The sequence below is a fragment of the Paramormyrops kingsleyae genome, chromosome 1 (genome assembly GCF_048594095.1).
Source record: "Paramormyrops kingsleyae isolate MSU_618 chromosome 1, PKINGS_0.4, whole genome shotgun sequence".
NCBI classification, from domain to species: Eukaryota; Metazoa; Chordata; class Actinopteri; order Osteoglossiformes; family Mormyridae; genus Paramormyrops; species Paramormyrops kingsleyae.
In genome coordinates this window covers 69,861,402-69,884,324 of record NC_132797.1, presented here as the reverse complement: position 1 = coordinate 69,884,324, position 22,923 = coordinate 69,861,402, and the positions used below count along the sequence as shown (strand labels likewise).

The 22,923-nt window shown below is 37.7% G+C and overlaps 3 protein-coding genes across 3 annotated transcripts in view; 2 read left to right on the top strand and 1 right to left on the bottom strand.

Annotated features, from left to right (window-relative positions):
- Window positions 1-6,438: 6,438 nt before the first annotated feature.
- Window positions 6,439-11,958, bottom strand: zic5 (zic family member 5 (odd-paired homolog, Drosophila)). The gene is made up of 2 exons (XM_023822249.2): window positions 10,740-11,958; window positions 6,439-8,246 (listed from the first exon to the last, which is right to left on the bottom strand). The coding sequence occupies exons 1-2, from the start codon at window positions 11,779-11,781 to the stop codon at window positions 7,801-7,803; spliced, it is 1,488 nt and encodes a 495-aa protein (XP_023678017.1). The 5' UTR covers window positions 11,782-11,958; the 3' UTR covers window positions 6,439-7,800.
- Window positions 11,959-15,648: 3,690 nt separating this feature from the next.
- pcca (propionyl-CoA carboxylase subunit alpha) overlaps window positions 15,649-22,923 on the top strand; it is a 113,118-nt gene continuing 105,843 nt past the window's right edge. The window contains exon 1 of the mRNA XM_023822131.2: window positions 15,649-15,782. The gene's annotated coding sequence lies outside the window, so the exon portion shown is untranslated. The remainder of the gene's footprint in view (window positions 15,783-22,923) is intronic.
- Window positions 15,653-21,394, top strand: zic2a (zic family member 2 (odd-paired homolog, Drosophila), a). Its single transcript, XM_023822368.1, has 4 exons — window positions 15,653-15,782; window positions 17,055-18,668; window positions 20,035-20,198; window positions 20,363-21,394. Exons 2-4 carry the CDS (start codon window positions 17,699-17,701, stop codon window positions 20,555-20,557), a joined length of 1,329 nt encoding a protein of 442 aa, XP_023678136.1. The 5' UTR covers window positions 15,653-15,782; window positions 17,055-17,698; the 3' UTR covers window positions 20,558-21,394.

The following is a 22,923-nucleotide window of genomic DNA, read 5'->3' as shown; positions in this document are numbered from 1 at the left end:
CTTCACCTGTGATGATGAGCATTGACGGCCAATTTGTGTTCAAACCAGGGAGTGTCTATGCTTTCGTCATAACCAATTCTGCCTTCTACCCCTCCAGCTGTGAAAGAGTAAATGCATCATGCCGAACACTGACCTTTCCTGCAAAGAGCAGTGCTGCACCCAGAGCAAAACCTCTGATGGATGAATTATAGTCCAGCAGAAATTGAATCTTAATGCCTTAAACCCACACAGTTGATCTCTAGAAGAAGATGGGGCCATGAGGTAATGTTAAATGCCATTCAAAAGTGGCATTTCTCATTGGCAAAACTGCATCTCAAGGAAAATCACACAAGAATGTGACAAGACAGTAGTAATAATCCAATTAAAAACTAAATGATTTCATTTGATGCGTTTTTGAAAACACATCTACTGTACTATGCAATCATTTTAACAGAATTGTCATGTAAATAAAAAAAACTATTAAAATAAAATATAGGGCAACAATGTAGCGCTGAAGAGAGAGTTGTATTCATGTTTACTTCATCTTTTGCGCCAATGCGAGGTGGCAATATTGAGGTAGAACAAATGAGAGCCACAAGCACAACCAAATAAGGAGTCCTGGGACATCACTGCTGATGACTCTCTTGACAGGCTAATGCCCATCCGCAAAATAGTTAAGACGACAATACCACCCAGGAGTGATGTCATTCGAAAGCAGAGCAGATGATGCCCTCGCAGTCATTACATTTCCTGGAGATCCGACCATCAATGCTGAAACCTTTAAACATGCATTTGTCAAACACATGGAGGCCAGTGAGGTCTTCATGCAGCTCCGCAATGTTTACTTTGGGATCCATGCACTCCAAGCCTAGGATCTGGCGCATCTGCTTGTGTGATTGTCCGCAGATGACCTTGCTCTCAACACCTAGTGCCTTGGAAACGTTCCCAGTCCTGTGGATCTGACTTTGGCCCTCCACCAAGTTTGTATACCCACAGATGTTATATAGTGGCCAGGCATTATGTTGGTTTCTCTGCGATTTTAGGAGACAGATACATCTAATGCATCTGTTTCCAATATGATGGATTTTTAAGTGTCTTCTTGCATTTATGTTAAATGGTATGTGCATAGAATGCCCCAAAGCATCATGCAATAGCCAAGAGAGAAATTAAGCAAAAGTGACAATGTTGAGATAATCATTTTAGAAATTCAGTTTTATATACTTCATTGCAAATATTACATTTTTACAACCATAATGATATCACTGAATAATGCAACATGCTTCTAATATCAAAATACTTTCATCTGTAAATCCCCTTTTATAATAAAAAATTATAGATATGTGTGCATAAAACCGCCTTGTAGACATGATACAAGAAATAACACAATAATTCGATATTTGCAACCCTTATGGTTAGTAAATAGTATATTTTCTAACAATGGTTGTCATTATTAGTCTGGCTAGGACTTGAGAGAAACATACCTACTTTTTCGTTTTTGTTTCAAAATTGTCTAAGCACTTCCCACTAATTTGTCCCTGTATTTTCTTCTAGTAAAATAAATGGATCATTAAAAAATGAATAACTTATCTGGACACCCTCATACTGGTGGGATCAAATACAATAAATGATGCAATAAATTTTACTTGCACATTACTATGAATTACCTTTGTGGGCATAGAGGTTCTTTGCTAATTTCAACTTAATTATCAAGTTGCTGTTTGGCCACATTGTAAATCATCCTTTAACTGTTACTTCACCAGTCAGCAGTCAGCTGTTACAATGAACTTGCCTGAAAATAGGTACTAAAAGGTACCGAAAAAGCCTTGATAAATATATAAACACAGCAGACTTTTGTATATTTGCGTGTATATGTTTCTGTATAAAATATACATATACATACAGTGATGAAGCGCTGTTCGGTGTTATAAAAGCGGTGTCCTCAACAATATTTGCAAAATCAATGCAGCGTTTTTATTAATAGCCGTGTTTAAAAGTCCAGGAACTTCATAAAATTGTACAGCTTATTCTGACAGCGTCCCCGCTCAGAAGTAACTGAAATGAGTGCACATTTTACGCTATAGTATTTCCTCAAACGTTTACACCTCACGTTTTCTGCAGCTGAAAATAATACCGCAAGTAAAAACTCTTGTACAACACAGAAAACCCTGCTGAGTTCGCTTCCTTATCGAGTTGCAAAAATCAGGCTTTTCACAGCTAATTACAAATAAATTATGATGTGTTCACTAAGTAATTGATTTAATGAAGTTCCTATGAAACTATTAAAACCGGGTATAGGTCAGGAGAGAGGCACCCCGGAGAGACCATTGTCTGACGTTTAGCTCCACCGATCTCTTCGGAAAAACATCGGGGCTAATAGGTGAACTCACAGCTGTTCGAACTGGACTCCAACAAGAAGAACGAGTCGTCCCTAAAACTTAAAAGGCAGTTTTATGTATTCACCCAGTCCCAATTTAATAAGGCACCAATCACTTTCCAACCCTAAATGTACAAATTCTTCACAAAGTTCATCCGTTCAGGACGTTAATATACAACACGACATCTATTTTGGACAGTAACAAATAATAATTTATTTCCAAATTTGTATCAGAAATTGTTTTAGAAAGAAAGTTTACAGATACTTACGGTGAGGTGTTTTGAGAAAGTTTCTGTGCACCTTTTGCGTTTCGAAAAGGAATCTTACAGGGCGGGTGTTGACCAGACAAGTACCGTGTCCAACTGCAACTGGATTGCATTTTTTTCTCACATATACAGGAAACTTAAGCTAGCCAGGTAGGGTGCTTGGAAGATTTTGGCAAAATGCCTGGATAGTGAAAATGTGCCCAGTTTTCCTTAGACTAGCATTTGGAGATAGGAAGGAGCCGGACTATGTTCATGCAGGCAGAAAGTTGAATCAAACGTATGATATCTGTTTTTCAGCGTCACCTGGTATGTTTCTCTGGGGCACTTTTCAGGAAATGCTTTTGTCTGTGTAAACTGGAGGAATAGCGGTATTTAAAATCTGTGGACAGGTGGCTAACAACTTTTTGTGAAGAGTGGTGATGTTGTATATAATCCATTAAATAATTTGCCTAAGGGGAAAAGCTTGCGTTAGCCTTGATGATTAATAACAATAATTTGTTACATCTAATTGTATGTTACATCTAAACTGTTCAGGATATCTGTGTTAATATATGTTGGAATACCTGCTATTTTGGATAAACTTCTTTTTGTGCTATAAACTTTATTTACACTGGCTTGTATTCACCCTGTGACATACCTATATTTAAGTGCATAAAATGTTGTTAATCACATTAATGAATATAATTTTTCATTTAACGCATTGAATGGGGGTCGATATATTGCATCCAACTTTTCGAGGTTTCTGTCAAAGTTTGTTGACTATTTCACGTTACGGCACTAAATAAGATTTACGATTAGTCTATAAAGTTTATTTAATTTTTATTTTTTTTCAGTGCCTCTGTACTTCTGCTTGTAAATCACCGCGGAAAAAAGGACCAATGAGAAAGAGCCTAACTAGCGTTACAAGAGTTCCTTTCATTTCAATGAGAAGATGGACAATGCCTAACCCTAACTCTGTTACAAGGAGCTTTAATTAACACCAGCTTAAGCAGTTGAACAGGCAACTGTAGAAAAAAGACTTTCAGGCTCAGTGTCCCTTGACAAGTTCTTTTTCCATTCTGTCATTCAATATTTAATACATTGGACTTGTGATTCCAATAACCTTATTTAATCACCTAGTTCAGTGTACAATGGCTTTCGAAAAGAAAAACCCTAACATCTACCTTTTTTTTTTAACTATTTACTGTTTTTATTTCGGTAAAAAAAAATGTTACAAGTAGTACTGAGTAAATAACTGATTGTTTATTCAATGAGTGATAGTGTTGTATGTGTGTTCTTTTTTTGTAAAGTTCAAAAGACATGTAGGTCAAAATGAGTGAAAGCAAATAGTTCCCACTATTTGAAGAGATTGTGTATCTATTTACAAAAAGGTTTGTACTTGCTTTTACCAATGCGGATGTCAATATAAATACATAAATAAAAAAGGAACTATTCTTATCCTAAATTATTTTGGTTTAAATGATATTGTACGTTAGGTTGTTATTAAAATAAGTTTTATGTTTAAAACAACAGTTCTTCGCACTTAATCCGCCATTAAACATATTTTTCTGTCCAATACAGGCTATGAAATGTCATACTTTGGAAGTTCACACGTTTTTTTATGGATTGATTGTGAAATTCTTGATTCGTGTGCAGTGGTTAGAGAAATGGAAAGCTGCCATACAATACAAAACGTTTAATGTGACAGAATGTAAAATTTTCTGATTCCACGGGGCACAATAAAGAAGGAAAACAAAATAAAACTGTCGGTGTTTTCTCTGCGGCCTCTGCTTTGTCCTCTGGATAGTGGCGTCTACTAGTCTGACTTAGAAAGTTACTGATTTGCGGGTTGCATGCTAAGGCCGTCCGTGTAAGTGATTTCTACGGGCATCTTAGCAAAGGAGAACAAATCGCTGACAAAAGAGAGCCTTTTCACTTCAGCAGCGTCGTTAGGACAACCCAGAAGTATTCTTCAGATGATAAGTTGCACTTCAAAGCACTTCTCATTCAACGGTGACTGCTTCACTCTTTTATTAAGTCCCCTCTTTTCACTCAGAGGAATCATCTGTTTGGTTATTTTTCATTTTGTTTATTTTTCACCATTCACGGGGCACTTGTATTAGATAAATAAGGAACAATTATTTTGGCGATTCAGATAGGACTTTTGAGACAAGTGATTGGTAACCCAGCACCAGTTGTATTAAATCAAACTTGATTGTGAACTCAGAGGGTTAAAAGGGTTTATGGGGACAAATATGAAAGATTGTAATAGAGTGAAAAATTGACTGAACTAACGTGGCATGAAACTAAAGGTCAACACACACAACTGTATCTTAATAGTGTCTCGAATTGAGCTGGCTCATTTTGAATATATTTAGCCTTTGTGAGCTTTTTGCCATAGCTGTGGCATAGTGGTCTGTCTTTGAACAATAGGAGTTTGAGTTTAGAATGATCGATGTTTCAACTCTAAGTGGCTGATAAAGCGTCATCTACATTTGGCGCATCGTATTTACTGCGCAGTTCCATATCATTCCAATTGCATGCTCATTTATTTAAATGAAATCATTTATACGAAAAGGCTTCCAAAAAGTATAATTAAAAGAAATCTTCCTGAAAGCTCAACAAATGCCATGAAATGAATCAACCTTTATCTTCCACAGCAGCATGCAGATCTGGAAACAACTTGAGAATCACTTCAGCATCCACATGCAAGTCGCTGTTATATTTATAACATATGTAATATATGTAGCGTTTTTATTGATAACATGTACAAGGCTGCTGAACTGGCGATGTGTCAATTAAATTGCATTTTATTGGCTCTCAAAAAGATAGATACCTGTGTATATATTGTTTGTAAAGACCTTTAGCGCCTCGTGAAAACGGACCCCCCCCCCCCCCCTCCCCATCCTGATGACAGACGGTTTAGTGGCAGTAAGTGGTTTTCAACTAGATATATTCAAATGTGAACGTCTTGCTTGCCAATTGCTATAGAAATCCTAACGCACCATGAAGATTGCCTGAGCTCCGAGCCTTCCGCTCGGGAGCAGCTTACTTTGAAGTCGAGCAGAACTTGCGTTGGTCAATTTTAATTCTATAGACTGGACAAGGAACACTTTGAAAATAAGATTGTGCGTTTTAATGGTGGAAATAAGAGGGGGAAACTTGTTTTATATACTCTATACAAGGTCCTGCTTTTTGTGAGATATCTTTTATCTTTTATGTCCCCATGAATGATTCATGCTTCAGTGCCTTTGTTCTGTCCTGTCCTTTATGAGGGACTCCATTACGGAGCTATAACTTTTTCTATTGATAAACGCCTTCATTTATTTTCCTGTTATTCTATGTAGTATCTCATTTGTCATGCAATTCGCAGCAAAACTTCAAGCAAAACCCCACACAAGCATGTAGCAATTAATCATCTGTATTTAACTATTTGTTTATTCGTATAGAATCCCTTCCGATCCTTTTCAGCCGGATTTAAATGTTTATTTCAAAACAGTGACTCAAGTACATAAGGTGTAAAAATACATTAACTTGCTATCCTCCTACACCAATGCTCGTTAGCCCAGTAGCGTATTAATTTACTTTGCTCGTCGTATCTATACTCGTCTAGGCACATTCCAGGATCTGAATAAATTGTTTATTTTATTTTAATGTTTTCAGATATTAGGGTTGTTGTAATTGTACATTCATTGGGAGCGAGTATTGCATTTAAATGGAAATGGTCCTGGAAATGCGTAATATGCCCTAATTTATTGTGTTACCCTTAAAACGAGCCCTGTGATTCAGCAGAGGAAGTCGCCATGGCTATTTAATCTTCCTTATATTAACAAACACGAATTTGGCTTTTATAATGTCCTGTTCATTTTATTCAGGTTTACCATGTTAACTGTTATCATTTTATCACAAACATCAAAGACCTCCACAATCAAAGCTGTTTTTTATCTTTTTTTCTTCATCAAAATCAACAACACCATGCACCTCAACGTTAAATAGACCTACTTTGTTGGACATGCGAGAAAGTACGTTTTCACATTACACATCTTATTCAAGTAAAAAGAGAATATGCTTCTTACATACGACGAGAAAGTATCACTAAATCTCACCAAAATTAAGATTAATATTCTTTGGTGTATCTGTAATTTCAGGACATTATGTCAGCAAATAAATTACAATTTACAAAACAACATCATTGTTATAAAGACTACATCAACACAAACGAACAATACAAATATGTACAAATCAGTCAGGGATAGGTCTGGCAATTTTACATATTTAGGGTCTCAAATGACAAATAAGTACTCTTTAACGAGTTTGTAATACTGTAACGAATTTTACATCAAAAGTATTTTAAATAGTCATTAAGAAGCACAAAATGTATCAATTAAAGTAAATTAGTTACTGTACATATTTTAGAAAACAGGTGAATCCTATAGGTGCTGCTCCGCTTTGCCGATCTTGTCCACAACTAAGGCGACTGTCGCACATCGCCATCTTACTGCAGTGCTTTGCTTTATGCTGATCTTAGAAATGCCATCTAATGGGCCAATAATAAATTATTCTGCAAAATTATTCACTTTGAGGGTCTTTATTGTATCTGTGGATAAATGAAACTTATGCGCCATAAATGTCCTTGAGATTCGCGCAGCGCTGGTATTACGCGGTTACCGTGTTTTCATACGCTGGCATCAGAGGGCTCAGTCTGATAAAGCTTTGAACTTTTAAACTTTGGGTGGCGGTTCTGATGAGATTTCATTCACAAAGTACCTTTAAGATAACATAAACAATAATGACTCATCGTGTTGGTTGGGGGGACACCATGGAGGAATGTTCATGTAATGTTAAGAATGCAATTTTATTTATGATGAGAATATTTATTAATGGGGAATATTATCAAGATAAGCGAAGACCTTTATTTTGGTATTTAATAATATACGAATATAATTAGTTCATTCTTAACCTCATCATTCTGCATTTGCGTAGCTTGGTTGTGATGAAAAATTAGGGCTATGTAAATTTAAATTCTCTGCAGCGCGCAATTACGCAAAAAAGTAAAGATTTCAACAGCTTACGTCCTTTGCCATTTCACCTCTGCGGCACTGTGTTCTACTTCATTATTAAACAAGCTGATATTCTTATAATCTTAGTGTATTTATCATATGTTATACCAATGGGAAAATATTCTGCTTTAATGCGTCAGCACTAGAGCATTGGTCTTGGGTCTGAGTTCCTGAAAGAGTCCTCGTCCTCTGAGTCCGATGTTGGCAAATCACTGGAAGGAGTGTGAAGATGGTTAGGTCCAGCACTTCCTTGGCACACGTACCACTCATTGAGGTTTGTAACCTGAGGGGAGAGGTTTGCTGAGCGGCTTCTGTGAGGCTCAGAGGCCGGAGAGAGAGGGGCTCCGAGAGTACTCGATGAGGAGTGGTATGTGGACCCAGTGTTGGCAGAAGGAGGCGGAGGTGACTTGCAGTGAACTTTCATGTGTTTTCTTAAGGAGCTGGGGTGCGTGTAGGACTTGTCACAACCTCTTACTTTGCAGTAGTAAGGCTTGTCACTCGTGTGGACGTGAGAGTGTTTCTTCCTGTCACTGCTGTTGGCAAATTTCCTGTCGCAGCCATCGAACTCACATTTAAACGGCTTCTCTCCTAAAAAATAAATAAATATATAAATAAACAGACAAATAAAGGTAGACACGTAAATGCCGGGCATTGGAAATTATGGATCATAAAACATTTCCGTTTTTATCAAACATGGCAACCAGCAGTGTTATGCTGATGTAGGGCAGCCTCGTCCGTCTTCTTGGCAGGCGAAGTGGAAACGGCTGGCCCCTTCTATCTCTCCTCTGGGTATTGTGGGGGAAACTGCTAGTATTTTTAATCATTAAACGCAAAAATTAGTCTCAAGGGACATAAGGATCTCCCCAAACTCATATAAAACGTTTAAAATCAGTTGGTTAACATTATCACTATAGGCAGTTATTCGAGTCCCAAAGATGGGAAAACTGCCTAGATTTTGCGTTACATGCGGATGTAAGAAAACCGTATTAAATTCCTCAATAAACATGTTTCCAGTGGCGAATTTTTATTACCACGATGTAAATATGTAATTGAAATAAATACATGGTTAACTTACGCTATACTTCCAGTTTAATTACTTCATGACTGGTTTGTGTGGTTTCCCATACTGCCGCAGGCTTTTCCTGTCTGGTGTACCTTGAATTTATTAATACTTCTTTTCTTCGACGCCCCCCCCCCCACCCCCAGCATCCCCTCCCCCCCCCAGCAACAAACACACAAACGTTCATGACAATATGTTTTCCTACCACGAGTTTTTTTTACTCTCCTGTAGTCTTTGCGTCATACTCGATTATTTATTTTCGAACTGTTCTGACCCTGAAGATTCTTTTAAACACAAAGACAAGCTTCCACACTTCGTCCACATGCACATTTTTCGTTAGTCTTTGAGGTGACGCCTCTGTCCAGGGTTTTAAAAAGTGGCCAATAAAAATGTCAATCTGGTATGTAAGTACTTGTCTCACCTTACCAAGACACCCCAAGCATAATTTAGTTGTGCCATTCGTGATTTTACTGATCTCCTATTCAAAAGGTTCTCGATGATTTCATTTTTAAAAAGCAGTATGACTGTATTCGCAACCAAAACGAAGATGTGAAAATAAAGACACAAAGAGACAGTGAGTTTGGTCATTTGGATGTTCCCTGACCAGGATTTAAACATTTAGAGGTTTTAGATTTTAAGTATTAAGGATTTCCGGTTAATGTAATATAACAGGGTTTAATACAGCAAAGAAAGTTTGTAGTTTTGCAAAACGATTTTCCTCTCTCTTCTTTTTTAAAGACACAAACTTACAATCGATATCTGCACTTTTGGGAGCGCAGTAATAGCGCATGTTGTATTTAAATAAAGGGAACTATTCGACTTTTCTGTTTAGAAAACATGCCTGAAATATTTTCGAAAAGTCCTATTAATTGTAACTTTTCTGTAGGTCTGATATAATATTACATATATCATTGGGAATTAAGGAGAGCACGTGTTTTTGTCATTATACTATTCAATTACAAGGACCTCTGTTGTGTATCAGCGATGCGTTCTATCAAACACAGCTTTCAATGTCATCTATGGTATTCGGGGTATTTTATGTACTTTAACAAGCTAATTAGTTTTTAACAAGTAGATATTTATGTCCTACGAAGGCTAACAGCTCGAGCCACATCGAGGAGAAATTTCAATTGCTTTTCCCACAGACTAGATCTCTTCAGGCCGCATTAATTATGAATAAAGACGCCGGCAGACTGTTTGCATTTTCTTTCGTTTGAACTCTTCAAGAGCAAGACTTGAAATCCAAAATTCGCAAATTTCGTAACCCTTGGATAGTAATTCCGATTATTCTGCATTTCACGGATAGTTGTTAAAAAAAACGATCGTTTCTTGTCCCGTTGTTATTTCTTCCTGGACCGATCACAAGCCTAGGATGCACCCGATAAAGTTCCGAAGCAGATGATAAATTAAATAAAGTACTAAACTTATCTTACTGTATTGGTTTAGACGTGGTCGTACCGTTTTTCAGTCCCAACTTTTGTTTTCCTTTGTTTTTTTGTTTAAAATGACATAGTTTTGTATTTTCTTAAGAAGTAACACTTAAAATGGAATAATTGAGAAAATCTAGCTCGCATACAAAGCTGATTTCTTATTGATTTAGCTGTGAGAGACAGTGACAGACTGTAAATCAACAAAACAATCATGTAACACATTACGTACTTAAACATCACCCAAAATATATCTGACAAAAGCATTTAAACTGTATTTACTTCAAATTAGTAAAGTGCGCGTAAAATTGTTAATGCACTGTCTGTACTACCAGATTTCTTAACAAAGAAAACAGTCCAATTCGCCAACAAAAACATTACTGACTTGCCAGTAGTTCTTACTCTGCGTCTGGATAACTTAAACTGTGGATTCTAAAGTATCTTAAGTTAAAAATCAAATCTTAAAGTCAACTCGGAAAAACGGCTGCAACTGGCACCTCTAGTGCTACAATGTTTTTCCAACTTAAAGATAGTTTCGTTTTTTGTAAAGGCAACTCTGCTTCATAAAATGTTACCGATCGTCCTGTAACTAACCTGTGTGTGTTCTCTTGTGGATCTTGAGGTTTTCGGAACGAGCGAATACTTTCCCGCAACCCGGGAAAGGGCAGGGAAATGGTTTTTCTCCCGTGTGAACTCGGATGTGATTTATCAGTTTGTACTTTGCCTTGAAAGCCTTTCCCTCTCGTGGACATTCCTCCCAGAAACAAACGTGACTGCTCTGCTCCGGTCCCCCGACGTGCTCCACGGTGACATGGTTAACCAGCTCGTGCATTGTACTGAAAGTTTTGGAACATGGCTTCTTTGAAGTTTGTTCCTGGTCAATCCATTTGCAGATTAACTCTTGCTTGATGGGCTGCCTCATGTACCTCAAAAACGCCCCCGCGGCTCCATGAGGAGCTGAAGCGATGTTCACATTTAAGTTCATGGAGTTGTAGCTGTGGAGAGATGAAGGTCCATAGTGCTCGGGCCTGTGGCCGAAGTGTTCTGGCCTGCCATAGATGTCCCCCGGAAGACCCAGACGCATCTGCCCGTTGAGAGCATGGTGGTGAGCACCTGGGGCAGCTTGATCGTGGAGTCCAGTAAAAAGTGGATGGGCACCACCTTCCGCGTGCCCATAAGCACCTGTTGGGGAAATGAACATGCCATGGTGATGAGGGGAGGAGGCGGAACTATGTTGGTCGCCAAGTGCATGCATAGCAGAGGCTGAGAGCTCTCTCCTGAGGACGTAGTCCCTGCAGGTTGTATAGCCTGAGTGGGGGTGAGCCACGGGGAAACCAACTGTGGTCTGAGAAGAAGTAAAAGATGCCGCGGTCTGGGCTTCGGGGTGGCTTTGAATGTGTTGAGATGGACTAAGTTTGAGAGCATTTGTCTGTGCCATGTGCTCAGGTCCAAATGGAGTGAGTACCACTCCAGGGTCGTTGCCCATCTCCCCAGGGTGGAGGTGGGCATGGTGGGAGTGAGGGTGATGCCCCCCTATCCCCGGGAAGCCTGTCATATTCTGATGAGGAAGGGTTTGAGTCGCTGCCAAATCCGCTAATCTTAGCGCCGGATTCCTCTTGCTCAAAGGGAGCTCCATAGCTACTCTGCCCAGTCCATCCAAACTCACTTCTATTGTTTTTTTCCGATGCACGCCATTCAAAATCGTAATTTTTATATATGTATATAGCGGTGTATATAACTTCTTTTGTCCTGCCTCTAACTCTGCTTGTTCCTTTTCCCACTCTGTCCTCAAGCGATTGGCAGAACATACAACAGTTGGAGGACACAGTGGGGAATACAGTTTAGAAATGGCACTGTGGGTATTGGACGGATTTCGGTGACTGGCAGTTAAGCGAATGAAGCGATTGGCTGTCTTTCAGCGCAGAGGCACAGCGGGGATCCGCCCCCTCACTCCCTTCATCGCTGTTGTTTCCAAAAGTTGTACTCACAAAGTTAACAGAAAATCTGTTTATGTTTGTTTATGTTTGCTGATAGTTAAGCACGTGGATATAGTAAAAAAGTCGACTGAAAGCCCCCGAATAAATTGATTGAATAATCCTTTATTTTTATTTTAAATAATTTCGCGCCGGTCATTTATCATTTTAATGATGCTAAAATGAAATTAACCCAGATTAGCATCCTCATTAATTATATTGTATCTACATTTAATACTTGAGCAGATAAGCAAATGATGTAAGAATCACTACGACTAGCTTTTCTGTGAAAATTAAAAGAGGTAACAGCTCACCCTGTCCAATGGTGGGTGAGTAACGTAGTTGCCAGCTAATGTGTTAGAAATAGTGTTACATTTTTCAAAGTTACATTATCGGTGGATCTGATTCTCTGAGTTTGTATATTCGACTTGATCTCGTGTTAAAATTCGCATGCATTTTATTGCCAAAATAGTTGTATGTGTGGAGCACCTCGATTTTCAAAATTTGTTAAACCCACACGTTTATACTTGTTAACTTTCTAAATCGCCGTCTGAAATGTAAACATGCCATCAGTCTCGTGCGAAATGCGTGTTTGAAAATACAGATTCTTCGTAATCGGATATCCAAATTGCATGACGCGAAGAACAAAGCACCCGTTTTAATTCAGCCACACAGTGTGTTTCGAATGGACCCGAAAGCAATCCGCAAAGTTTAAGTAAATTGGTTTGCACTGTTGACCCATTATGTTAAAAGTGCAGTAGAGACATGTGACCTGGGAGTGCCGAATACTTGCATGGTTGCATGTTGTTTAATAATCCAGAACGCGTTAATTTCAAAGTTAAAGTATTTAATACAGTGTAAAGATGCTTCAAATATACTGTAATTCATAACTACGTTATGATATCTTCTAAAACTACCAACTATGCTCAGGATAGTGGTCTTTTAGTGATCTCCAAAGGGTAAGTTCATATTATTAATAAATAAAATGCTTATATTGTAATTACGTGAATTTCGTTAAATTCTTATATTTTTCACTCCGAGTTGGCATCCAGAATCTGCATTGGTTTTCAGGAATGTACTCATAACAGAACACCAATTGTATGTGTGTCTGTGTGTGTGTGTGTGTGCGTGTGCGTGTGTGTGTGTGTGTGTGTGTGTTGTTTTCATCGCCAACACACCCAAGCTCAATTGTATTCACTTTTTATGACTTTACGCATGAATGGAAAGGGGGGAAACTTGTAAACCTGTATATTGGTGTATTTTATGGTATCAGTGCACGCCTTCTTGTAGAATCCCTGTTGAACTCAGCGTGATGTGTATGTCATCGATTTAATATGTCTTAATTCAAAGACACCCTTGGAATCGATATATATAGTAGTGGGATTAAGAAAAAAATAACAAAATCCTAGATCTTATGGATGGAGTTTTTAGTTATCCCAAAAGTTACTCTACGTTTAATCGTCAGAAAATAAATCTACAACTGTGTTATTCATTTTGCTTACGCGTGTTTTAGTCTATACACAACAGAATAGATCTGTTTTATCTCTTAATATTTAGAAATGTTCCCAATAACCAAGTGTTCCAAAGCATTTACAAGGGGAGTCCATCAGAGTAACTAAATTAACCTGTTTTTATTAATGGCGTATCATCATAACATAGTACCATTCAGTGTAGTGTTATAAATATATCATTTGGATTATTCATTTGCACCAAAACATTTTGAAAGTAATTAAGATGTATTAGCCTAAGTATAAACATTCATTCTTGGTTTAAAGACAAAGAATTCATAGGTCGGTAAAATCAATGTGCTTGCCTATAAAATCAATATTGGTTACTGCCATTGGATGGAATGCACACTGAAAAGTAACAGTCACAATCAAACATTTTGAAAATAATCAGGATGACTGTTAAGGACAAGAACAAATTGCAGCATACCGCGTAAAATGCAAGATATGTTCAATGGAAGTTACGACACAAGGCTGTGAAACATCGGTGAAAGTTCTCTCGTTTTATCAGTTGTACAGGTATACATGTATGTAAAACCCACATCCCAAATGGATTATGTGGAAAAGCACGTCCACGTAACTCTGTTAGGTGTTTTATTTAAATAGTTTTTTTTCTATATATATATATATATATATATATATATATATATAAATGAAATGCGATACACTCATATGGTGGCTGGGCGTATTATTGATTTTATGGATATATTTGTTTGTTATTTATTTATTTATCTACCCACCTATCGGTTTATTTATTTATTTTTCTCCATATATATGGCGCCCATATACCTAAAAAGTAATATTGCACAATTTCTACAAATCGACAGAGATGGACATGGAGGATGGATGGATGGATGGATGGATGGAGTATTATCATAGCAAATGTAAATTGTACGGCTACCTGGGAAATGAAACCTGTATTAAATATGTAGCCTATTACTCTTGTAATGAGATTTTCTTGTATACCTGACGCTTGGCTATCGGTTGGATCTTATGTGTATTCTGTATTATAATGTAAATGTGAACGATAGATAATTCTCCAATAGTTCATGCTCTCTTGGCCCAAATAATGGTATTTAAATTAACTGGCAAATAAACGGTTAAACGAATTACGACACAGGAAGACGCCAAAATTAGTGGTCGTCCAATTTATATATTAATTTCTGAAATTTTTGAGATTGACAATATTAAATCAAATAGCGTTAAGTTTAGATTTCGGTAGGAGAGGGCGGGGCTTTTTGAAACTGGGGTTTTACACAAACATTTGTTTTACTGAATAAACTAAGACAACATATGTGGGTTTTGGCGGGTCGTAGGTCATACGCCCTTGAAGTACCAAGGTCGTTTAAATCAAATAAGTAGCCTGTAATGCATCCGGAGGCTGAAAGACTTTCTAAATTTATGAGTTTAAAATACTCGGTTGATGTCGTACAACCTCGCAGGCATTATACATAAAATTCTCCAAATTAACTTTTAATTCCGGCAATATATTTTTTAAAAAAAAAAGTTGATTGGAACATGTGCTCTCTGCACTGTCAGAGCAGAACAAATTTGGAATATATGTAGAATAAATACCATGTTTCGAATATTCATCCTGTACAAAGGGACATCTACCTATGTTCTGAAAACCTGTATTCAAATGTAAGTGTTAATCCTGCCAGTGTAACGTCTTTTCTTCTTGTGTACGTCTTGGTCCCTCATAACCTGTTGAAAAGGTTTATTTTACAAGAGTTCGTGCATTTTCTGCCGTCTATCTTATCAACGCTGTGAGGAAATCAGTATTTGCAGCAATAAGTCACAGACCGATTTCATTTTCTTTCTTTTTTCTTTTTTTCCCCTCCCTACTTAGTGACATGGGAAATGGGTTTTGCGGTTTTCCACAGAAATAAGCGATTCTTAAAGGCGTCGGCAGACGTGACTTTGAACTTGGATCAGCTCCTATGATTCCTGCAGAGAGGGTAGAAATGGAGTCTTGGAGGAATTGTACATAACGTCCAGACTGCAGGGCTTTTGGGCTGAGACAGACAGAATTCCTAAGGTTTTTTTTTTATATATCTTTCCTCTCTCCAAAAAACAGTTAGCTGAACCGTTTGGACACAGAAGAGAAAGTTTGGTCAACAATGGAAGACAACCTTACGAAACATTTATTCATCAGACATGTAAGTAAAAGACCTTAATAATGATATACGTTTTCATACCTACACATTGGCAAGAAACCATCGCAGCTCGTGGGCACCTATTGCCCCGCGTGAATGTGCAAACTCGGCTGATGCTTTGAAAGAAAACTGGCTTGCCTTGTATTTACATGCAGATACCCATTACCGGGGCTGCATCAGATAAAATTCACGTTTGTCACAAAATCGGATGCACCAGACCAGTGACATCATATTTATACATTTGAAATATAAAAATTGCCATAATTAAATTTAATGTACAAATCTGTATATTTTCCCCCAGTACTCTTCACAATTAATCTATTCTAAAACGTTCACATATATATTGTTGCCCATGCATTTCTTGAAATTGCTAAGGGTAAAATACGAATATGGAATTGCAACTCCAAGGGTAACAATACTGAATTGTGTTTTTGAATTCTCAAAAAAAAAAAAAAAAAACATATAGGGAGTAAAAAAAATCTCCGCAATGTACAAATATATAAGAGTATATAATTGGATTTGTAACGTATATTACGTCTGTTTAGTATGTTTAAACGACAAATTTAAATATCATGATGAAGTTATTAATTTAATATAACACATCTGCTACTTAGCAGTCTTTTGTGTTTATACATTTACATACATGCATGTACATAGTAGTAGTCTTCTTACATTTTGATCTGATGAAAACAAAAAAAAAACATATTGCATTGGAGGCGTGCTTTTTGAAATTGACTTGGACGATCTGAATATCGGTTTGAAGCTCATTAATGTCAAAATAACTCGCGTTCTGAACTTTTTAGAAGATGAAATGAGAGTAGGTTATCCAGAATTTCAAAATATACTTCTTACTTTCATATGCATATCATGAAGAATGTAACCATTATTTTTATTATTGTTGTTGTTGTTGTTATTATTATTATTATATTACCTTATTCGTATATATTGACATCAACACATTAAATTATAATATTGATTTGGTGTAGGTCAGCATGCTTGATTTGTTTAACAACTTTTATTTGTGTTGAGCGCTAATCGGGAACCGGTTATTATAACTGTGTCTGAATTATTTAATGACTAAAAAGTATTATCTGAATATAATCAAATGTTCTTGCGCCATGTAATACCGTGTAAATGTGCTCGCGACGAGAGCTTTATTATTATCGGTCTGCCAATTATTAGCGGTCTGCCAATATTTTTTTGCATAACAGGGGCTTCCGTAATCATAACCGAATGTATATATTTTTCTCTCTCTCTCCTTCTTTCCCTGAGAAGCTTCTCCGAAAAAAGTAGGCGGTAATTATTAGTGGAAAATGGCGAGCAGCCATTAGTAGCGAGGGGGGTACCTACTATTGGAGGGGTACCTAGGATTGATGAGGCACAGTAGCCAATAAGACTGCGGCATGTGAATGACCGGGCCTCAGTTAAAGGGGGTGTTAGAGGAGGAACTGCCAGTCCACTGAGAAAGAGAGACCCTCCGAGATAAACACAGACAATCGAAAGAAAGAAATAAACACACCAGTCGGAACAACAATTCAAGATGCGCCAAGGAACCGCGCTCTGTTTACGGACGATCTAGTAAGACAATTATTCATTCTTCATGTTTGTGTAAAAGCACACTCATTTCTACGGGAAAAGGCGAAAGGAATTTCAACATTTTTCATGGGGATTTTGAGTTACAAGTTAACTGCGAGAAAAAATATATAGACGTAGTCATTTAGAAAGAACGATAGTGTTTTGCGGCTAGCGGATCATCGCTCTGAACTTCTTCTGATGAGGTGTTTTTCGCGTTGGGAGAGCGGTACCTCCACAGAAGTCTAGGTATTTTTTTATGTATATATATTTTTTAGGTACAGTTCATTCGCCGCGTTGTTGAACGCACGACTAATTTCAATAAATTTCGTACTCAACGAGAAATAATGTTACTGGACGCCGGTCACCAGTTTCCCGGCTTGGGAGTTGGCACATTTGCCAGGCACCACTCAGCAAGCGAAATGCAAGACAGAGACTTGACTTTAGCACAAAATAGCTTTGTCGATTCTGCACACATGGGTGCTTTTAAACTGAACCACGATCTATCTCCGGGACAGAGCTCTGCTTTTACTTCTCAGGCAACGGGCTATCCCGCTGCGGCTCTGGGCGCACATGCAGCCCATGTCACGTCGTACGCGAGTTCGCCTTTTAACTCTACAAGGGACTTTCTCTTTCGCAGTCGCGGCTTCGGAGAATCGTCTCCGGCTGGCAGCCAACATACAATTTTTGGCCCCGCAGCGGGGTCTCTCCATCACTCCCATACAGATAGTCAAGGCCACATATTGTTTCCTTCGATCCACGATCAACATGCGTCCCATGGCTCTCCAAACGTGCTGAATGGACAAATGCGACTTGGACTACCCGGAGAAGTTTTCGGACGATCCGATCAATATCATCAGGTATCCAGCCCCAGGACCGACCCATACTCCGCAGCCCAACTCCACAATCAGTATGGTTCAATGAATATGGGCATGAATATGGCTGCTCATCATCACCATCCTGGTGCCTTCTTTCGCTACATGCGGCAGCAGTGCATCAAACAGGAGTTAATCTGCAAGTGGATCGACCCGGAGCAGCTCAGCAACCCAAAAAAGAGTTGCAATAAAACTTTCAGTACCATGCACGAGTTGGTCACCCACGTCTCAGTGGAACACGTCGGGGGACCGGAGCAGAGCAACCACGTCTGTTTCTGGGAAGAATGTCCCAGAGAGAGCAAACCCTTCAAAGCTAAATACAAACTGGTAAATCATATTCGTGTTCATACTGGGGAGAAACCGTTTCCCTGTCCATTTCCCGGCTGCGGCAAGGTTTTCGCGCGATCAGAAAACTTGAAGATACACAAGCGAACACACACAGGTAATTATACTTCGACTTATTTATATAATTTGCTCTGTTGTTGCAACTCTCGGGCTTTTTTGTAACCCTGGATATTAAGCTCGAGCGACAATAGGATATATTTTTATAATATCACGGCAAGTCATATAAATACGATATGAACGCGTCCGATGGGAGGGTAAATGAGTGGCTTCTCTTATAGGATATTCGGCAGCAAGTTAAATTTAGTGTTTTATTTGCTTAGGGAGGTATAAACGTGTTCACTGGGTTGATTATGCATCTCCTTGCACGGGATACATTCACTGTTTTGTCCATCTTCTACAAGTGGAAGTAGTTTTGTGATGTGTGTTTCTTTGCAGTGGAATTTGCTTTTTAAAATATATCAATATCCTTTTTCTTGGGAATGAGTTTAATTTAAACGTGCTGAATGTTTTCCCTGCAAGAACAGAAGAATCAATGGTCTTTTGTTTTCCCACACATTCCAGAGAGAGTAGGTGCTAGACAGGCCATTGCAAGGATTTAGCAAATTTATTCTTGTTTACTCCGCTAATTTATTTAAGTCGCGGAGACTGACATCGTCCAGGTGCAATTTGCATTTTTATTGCTCACCAAATGGTGTGGCTTTTTGAGTGAGGTTACATGTGGCATTGATAACATCTATAAGAATACTATATATTTTATCTGACAGTTTCATTTACAATCGCGGGCCATATTTATGCAGACCACCATGGAGTTTATTCTTGGCTTTTCAGATAAATTAAAAATCGGCTATTATTATTAGTATTATTATTGTTTATTTATTTGTTTATTATTATTTGACGACTTCCGAGCCTTGTGAAAATATGAAAACACAACGCAAGCATCAATCGTTGATCATTAAAATAGTAAAAGTGCTCAAATTACATTACGACCATTGCTACAGTGATATTCCACGCCGTTTAAATAATATTGATTATATTGATTTTAAGTGGTCCTTCGATTTCCCTGCAATATTAGTTATTTTTTCAGAAGCATTATTGTCAAGTGTTAATAAAATGATGGAGCACATTTGGCTTGCATGGTTTGATTTTCATCAATTGATTGAAGAATGTATAAAAATAGACGAGTGTACATACGCAGGCCTAATCTTAAACGCCCCGTTATTCGTTTCTCTATTCAAGGCTGTATAAGCAGTTGGAAGATATATGGACGGATGGGTATTGTTTTTTTAAACATTAATTGCTAATTGCTTCGTTCCTAGGTACTAAGCTTATATTACTGTCTTTGTGTAGCTTTTATTTCCGAATCGATTTATTTAGTGTATATGGTTCCTTGGGCATTGTCAATGGTTTAAAAATCCTTTTGGAACATTGTTTCATTCTAAAGCACCACGTATTTTCTTTTACAGGAGAGAAACCATTCCAGTGTGAGTTCGAGGGCTGCGACAGACGCTTCGCGAATAGCAGTGACCGGAAGAAGCACATGCACGTGCACACCTCGGATAAACCGTATCTTTGCAAAATGTGCGACAAGTCATATACTCACCCCAGCTCCTTAAGAAAACACATGAAGGTAAAAAGATTTCCTTTAAGAGTCATTAATTTGGATATTTACACGCGTTTGCATGTGTTTGTTTTTACTTTTATTTGCGTGTTTCGACGTGCCTTCTGGTGCAGCATGCAGCGACAAAGTTGAAAAAAATAAAGTGATGAATTCATTGTGTCTTTTATTGCCAGGTTCACGAAGCTTCTCCTCCAGCCTCTGATTCGTCGCCCGCGGCTAGTTCTGGGTACGAGTCCTCGACTCCCCCTGGCCTGGTTTCCCCTTCTGCTGAGACCCAAAGCAACAACAATCTTTCGCCTGCATCAGCGGTCCACAATAGCAATGTGCACAGCAGCCTATCGTCCAATTTCAATGAATGGTATGTTTAGCAGAGAGACCCCGAACTCGGAGCCATTTAACAGAATATAAAACAAAAAGAAGACTCCTGTACATAAAAAGGCTTGTATAAATAAACCCATAACTAACGGACGCTGTAATATTGTGCGAGAAAAAAAAACATCAGGAAAGTTGCATTGTGAATACAATAATTAAACGAAGAAAAATTGTTTGAAATTTATTCAGTATTTTGTAAATGATAATAGAGAACAATTAATCTCTTTCCATGGTTGTTATAGATTTTGTCAGTCTTTGGTGTCATAGATGTTCCTTCAATGGTAGCTATGTCTGTAACTGGACTTTGAGTGCACATACTATGGAAAAATCTTTTGTATTCTGATGTTAAATATTGTGATCCTCTGAAGGCAATTTGATTGTAATTATACAACTATTAACTGGAACCAGTGCCAAAGTTAACATTTAACTCATCAGACACAATATTTGCCTGTGAATGTATATTTCGTTTGCTGGGTTTAACTTGTGATGTTTTGTGCTTTGCAAGTTTGAATTGTGAAATACTATTTGGAGGATTGTGGGGGGAAATAAACGTTGTGTCGTTAAATTTTCTGTAACTACATCCTTCCTTTTGTAAATATTAGCTGCCATATTTATCCATTTATAATTAAATTATGGTATTTACTTGCTACAGATAAAACAATATTTATAAAGAATGTTTCTTTACTATAAGTATGTACAATTATGAGCTAAACGCGGACAACTGTTTTATGTGTTTTGTTTAAAGTTTAAGAAGTGTTTTCTCCATTCTTGTGATAAATTTCAAGAATTTTACTGCATACAGAAATATAATAAAATGTGTTGCAAGTGTTTAATTAATTGCGCTCTTCTTTTTGACTTAGGACGTTTTTCATGTAACGTTTTAACAATGATTTAAATGCGTTCGTGAACACTATTTGAACCATTTCCTTTAAAGATGTTGAAAAATCGTTCAGTTTAAAATTATTATTATAATTTTGCTATTTACCAATGTTCATTGCACTTTAATTGCAACTAAAATATTTCTCCTTTGTCTATAGCATTTTAATCAGCTGAAGCCGAATCTGAATACGTTATAGGACTCTCCAAAAAGACGTGTGTTCTTAGGAGGACACGTTGTTGTAAGTTTTAACTATTGATTTACCTGTGTCCGTAAAACTGCGCCAGAGCAAACCGATTGGATTGGAATATGGCATAAAAAGCATTAAGAAACGAAAAGCAGCATCAGTAGCAATAATTAGATGAAATATCTTTAAGTCCATTAGATTCCCTTATAGATTCCCTTATATTCTGGTAGCTGTTGGATCGGATTGGAATCACTCATCTATTACAGCAAAATACAATCCGGACGGGATAAATAGGCGACTGGAAAACGCACCGATTTAAAAAAAAGTTTTATTTAAGACCTGTTACGCCTAAATTGTTTATTTAAAAAATCCCCAAAAGAAGTTTTGCGCTGTACGTTTTAATTTGTTTTAAAGATATACTAATAATCCTTGCTTTTGTCACTTTCCTTGCGTTGGTCGAAAATTAACAAATTAAAATGCATTTTTGTGGTGATATCAGTTTTATCAGCATCTTTCTGAATTTAGTCTACCTCGAGCGGAGAACTTACGTGCTATTTACTGATATTCCTTACCTGAGGGTTAAAAAAATACAATTCACAGAAAAACTGACTCCTCAGCTGCAAGCATCGAAGTAAATCTTGTGAAACAGAAGTGTATATGAAGGATTTGTACACCTTCATACCCGCCCCTCCCCCAGGTTTAGAGAAAATAAAGCTTGAGGTCGAGCAGCCATGAACTTGAACTTGACACAGGTCTGAGGAGAAGCCTTTGGTACCTATTACTTAGCCTGGCACATTAAGACGTGAATCTATACCAGGCCAGTTTATGTCAGTTTTATAGGTCTAATAATAATTTGCCCGAAATCTAAGATACGTTGGGGTTCTCCGGTATATCATAGACACTCAATCGTTTCACTGTCAAAGCAAACGAAGTCAACAGGATAATCCATAACAAACAGGAGCGCATTGTCATCTGAAATTCTACTTTTATAAAATGTGTATAACGCTGTTTTTCATTTGCCCCCATTTCATTGCCGTTGTTCACATATATAGCTCTGTGGATCTATAAATCCATCTATAAAGCCATTCGGAGGTGATGTAGATGAGTGACCGGCATCTGTGTATGACAAGAGAAGGACACTAACAGCTAAATTCTAACTTTTGAACCGAATCCGTTTGTAAAGTATTATTATGCTTACACGTCGCTAATGTTGACGAAGCGGAACTTTTATGCCAAGACATATGGACAGACAGACAAACAGACAGACAGACAGACAGATAGATAGATAGATAGATAGA

Excerpts from the sequence above, each read along its gene's own strand:
- zic5 (XM_023822249.2), bottom strand. The coding sequence starts at position 11,781 with ATGGAGCTCCCTTTGAGCAAGAGGAATCCGGCGCTAAGATTAGCGGAT. Across the intron at positions 8,247-10,739 it reads CCACAAGAGAACACACACAG|GAGAGAAGCCGTTTAAATGT; the intron begins GTTAGTTACAGG and ends TTTATTTTTTAG.
- zic2a (XM_023822368.1), top strand. The coding sequence starts at position 17,699 with ATGTTACTGGACGCCGGTCACCAGTTTCCCGGCTTGGGAGTTGGCACA. Across the intron at positions 18,669-20,034 it reads ACACAAGCGAACACACACAG|GAGAGAAACCATTCCAGTGT; the intron begins GTAATTATACTT and ends TTTCTTTTACAG. Across the intron at positions 20,199-20,362 it reads CCTTAAGAAAACACATGAAG|GTTCACGAAGCTTCTCCTCC; the intron begins GTAAAAAGATTT and ends TTTTATTGCCAG.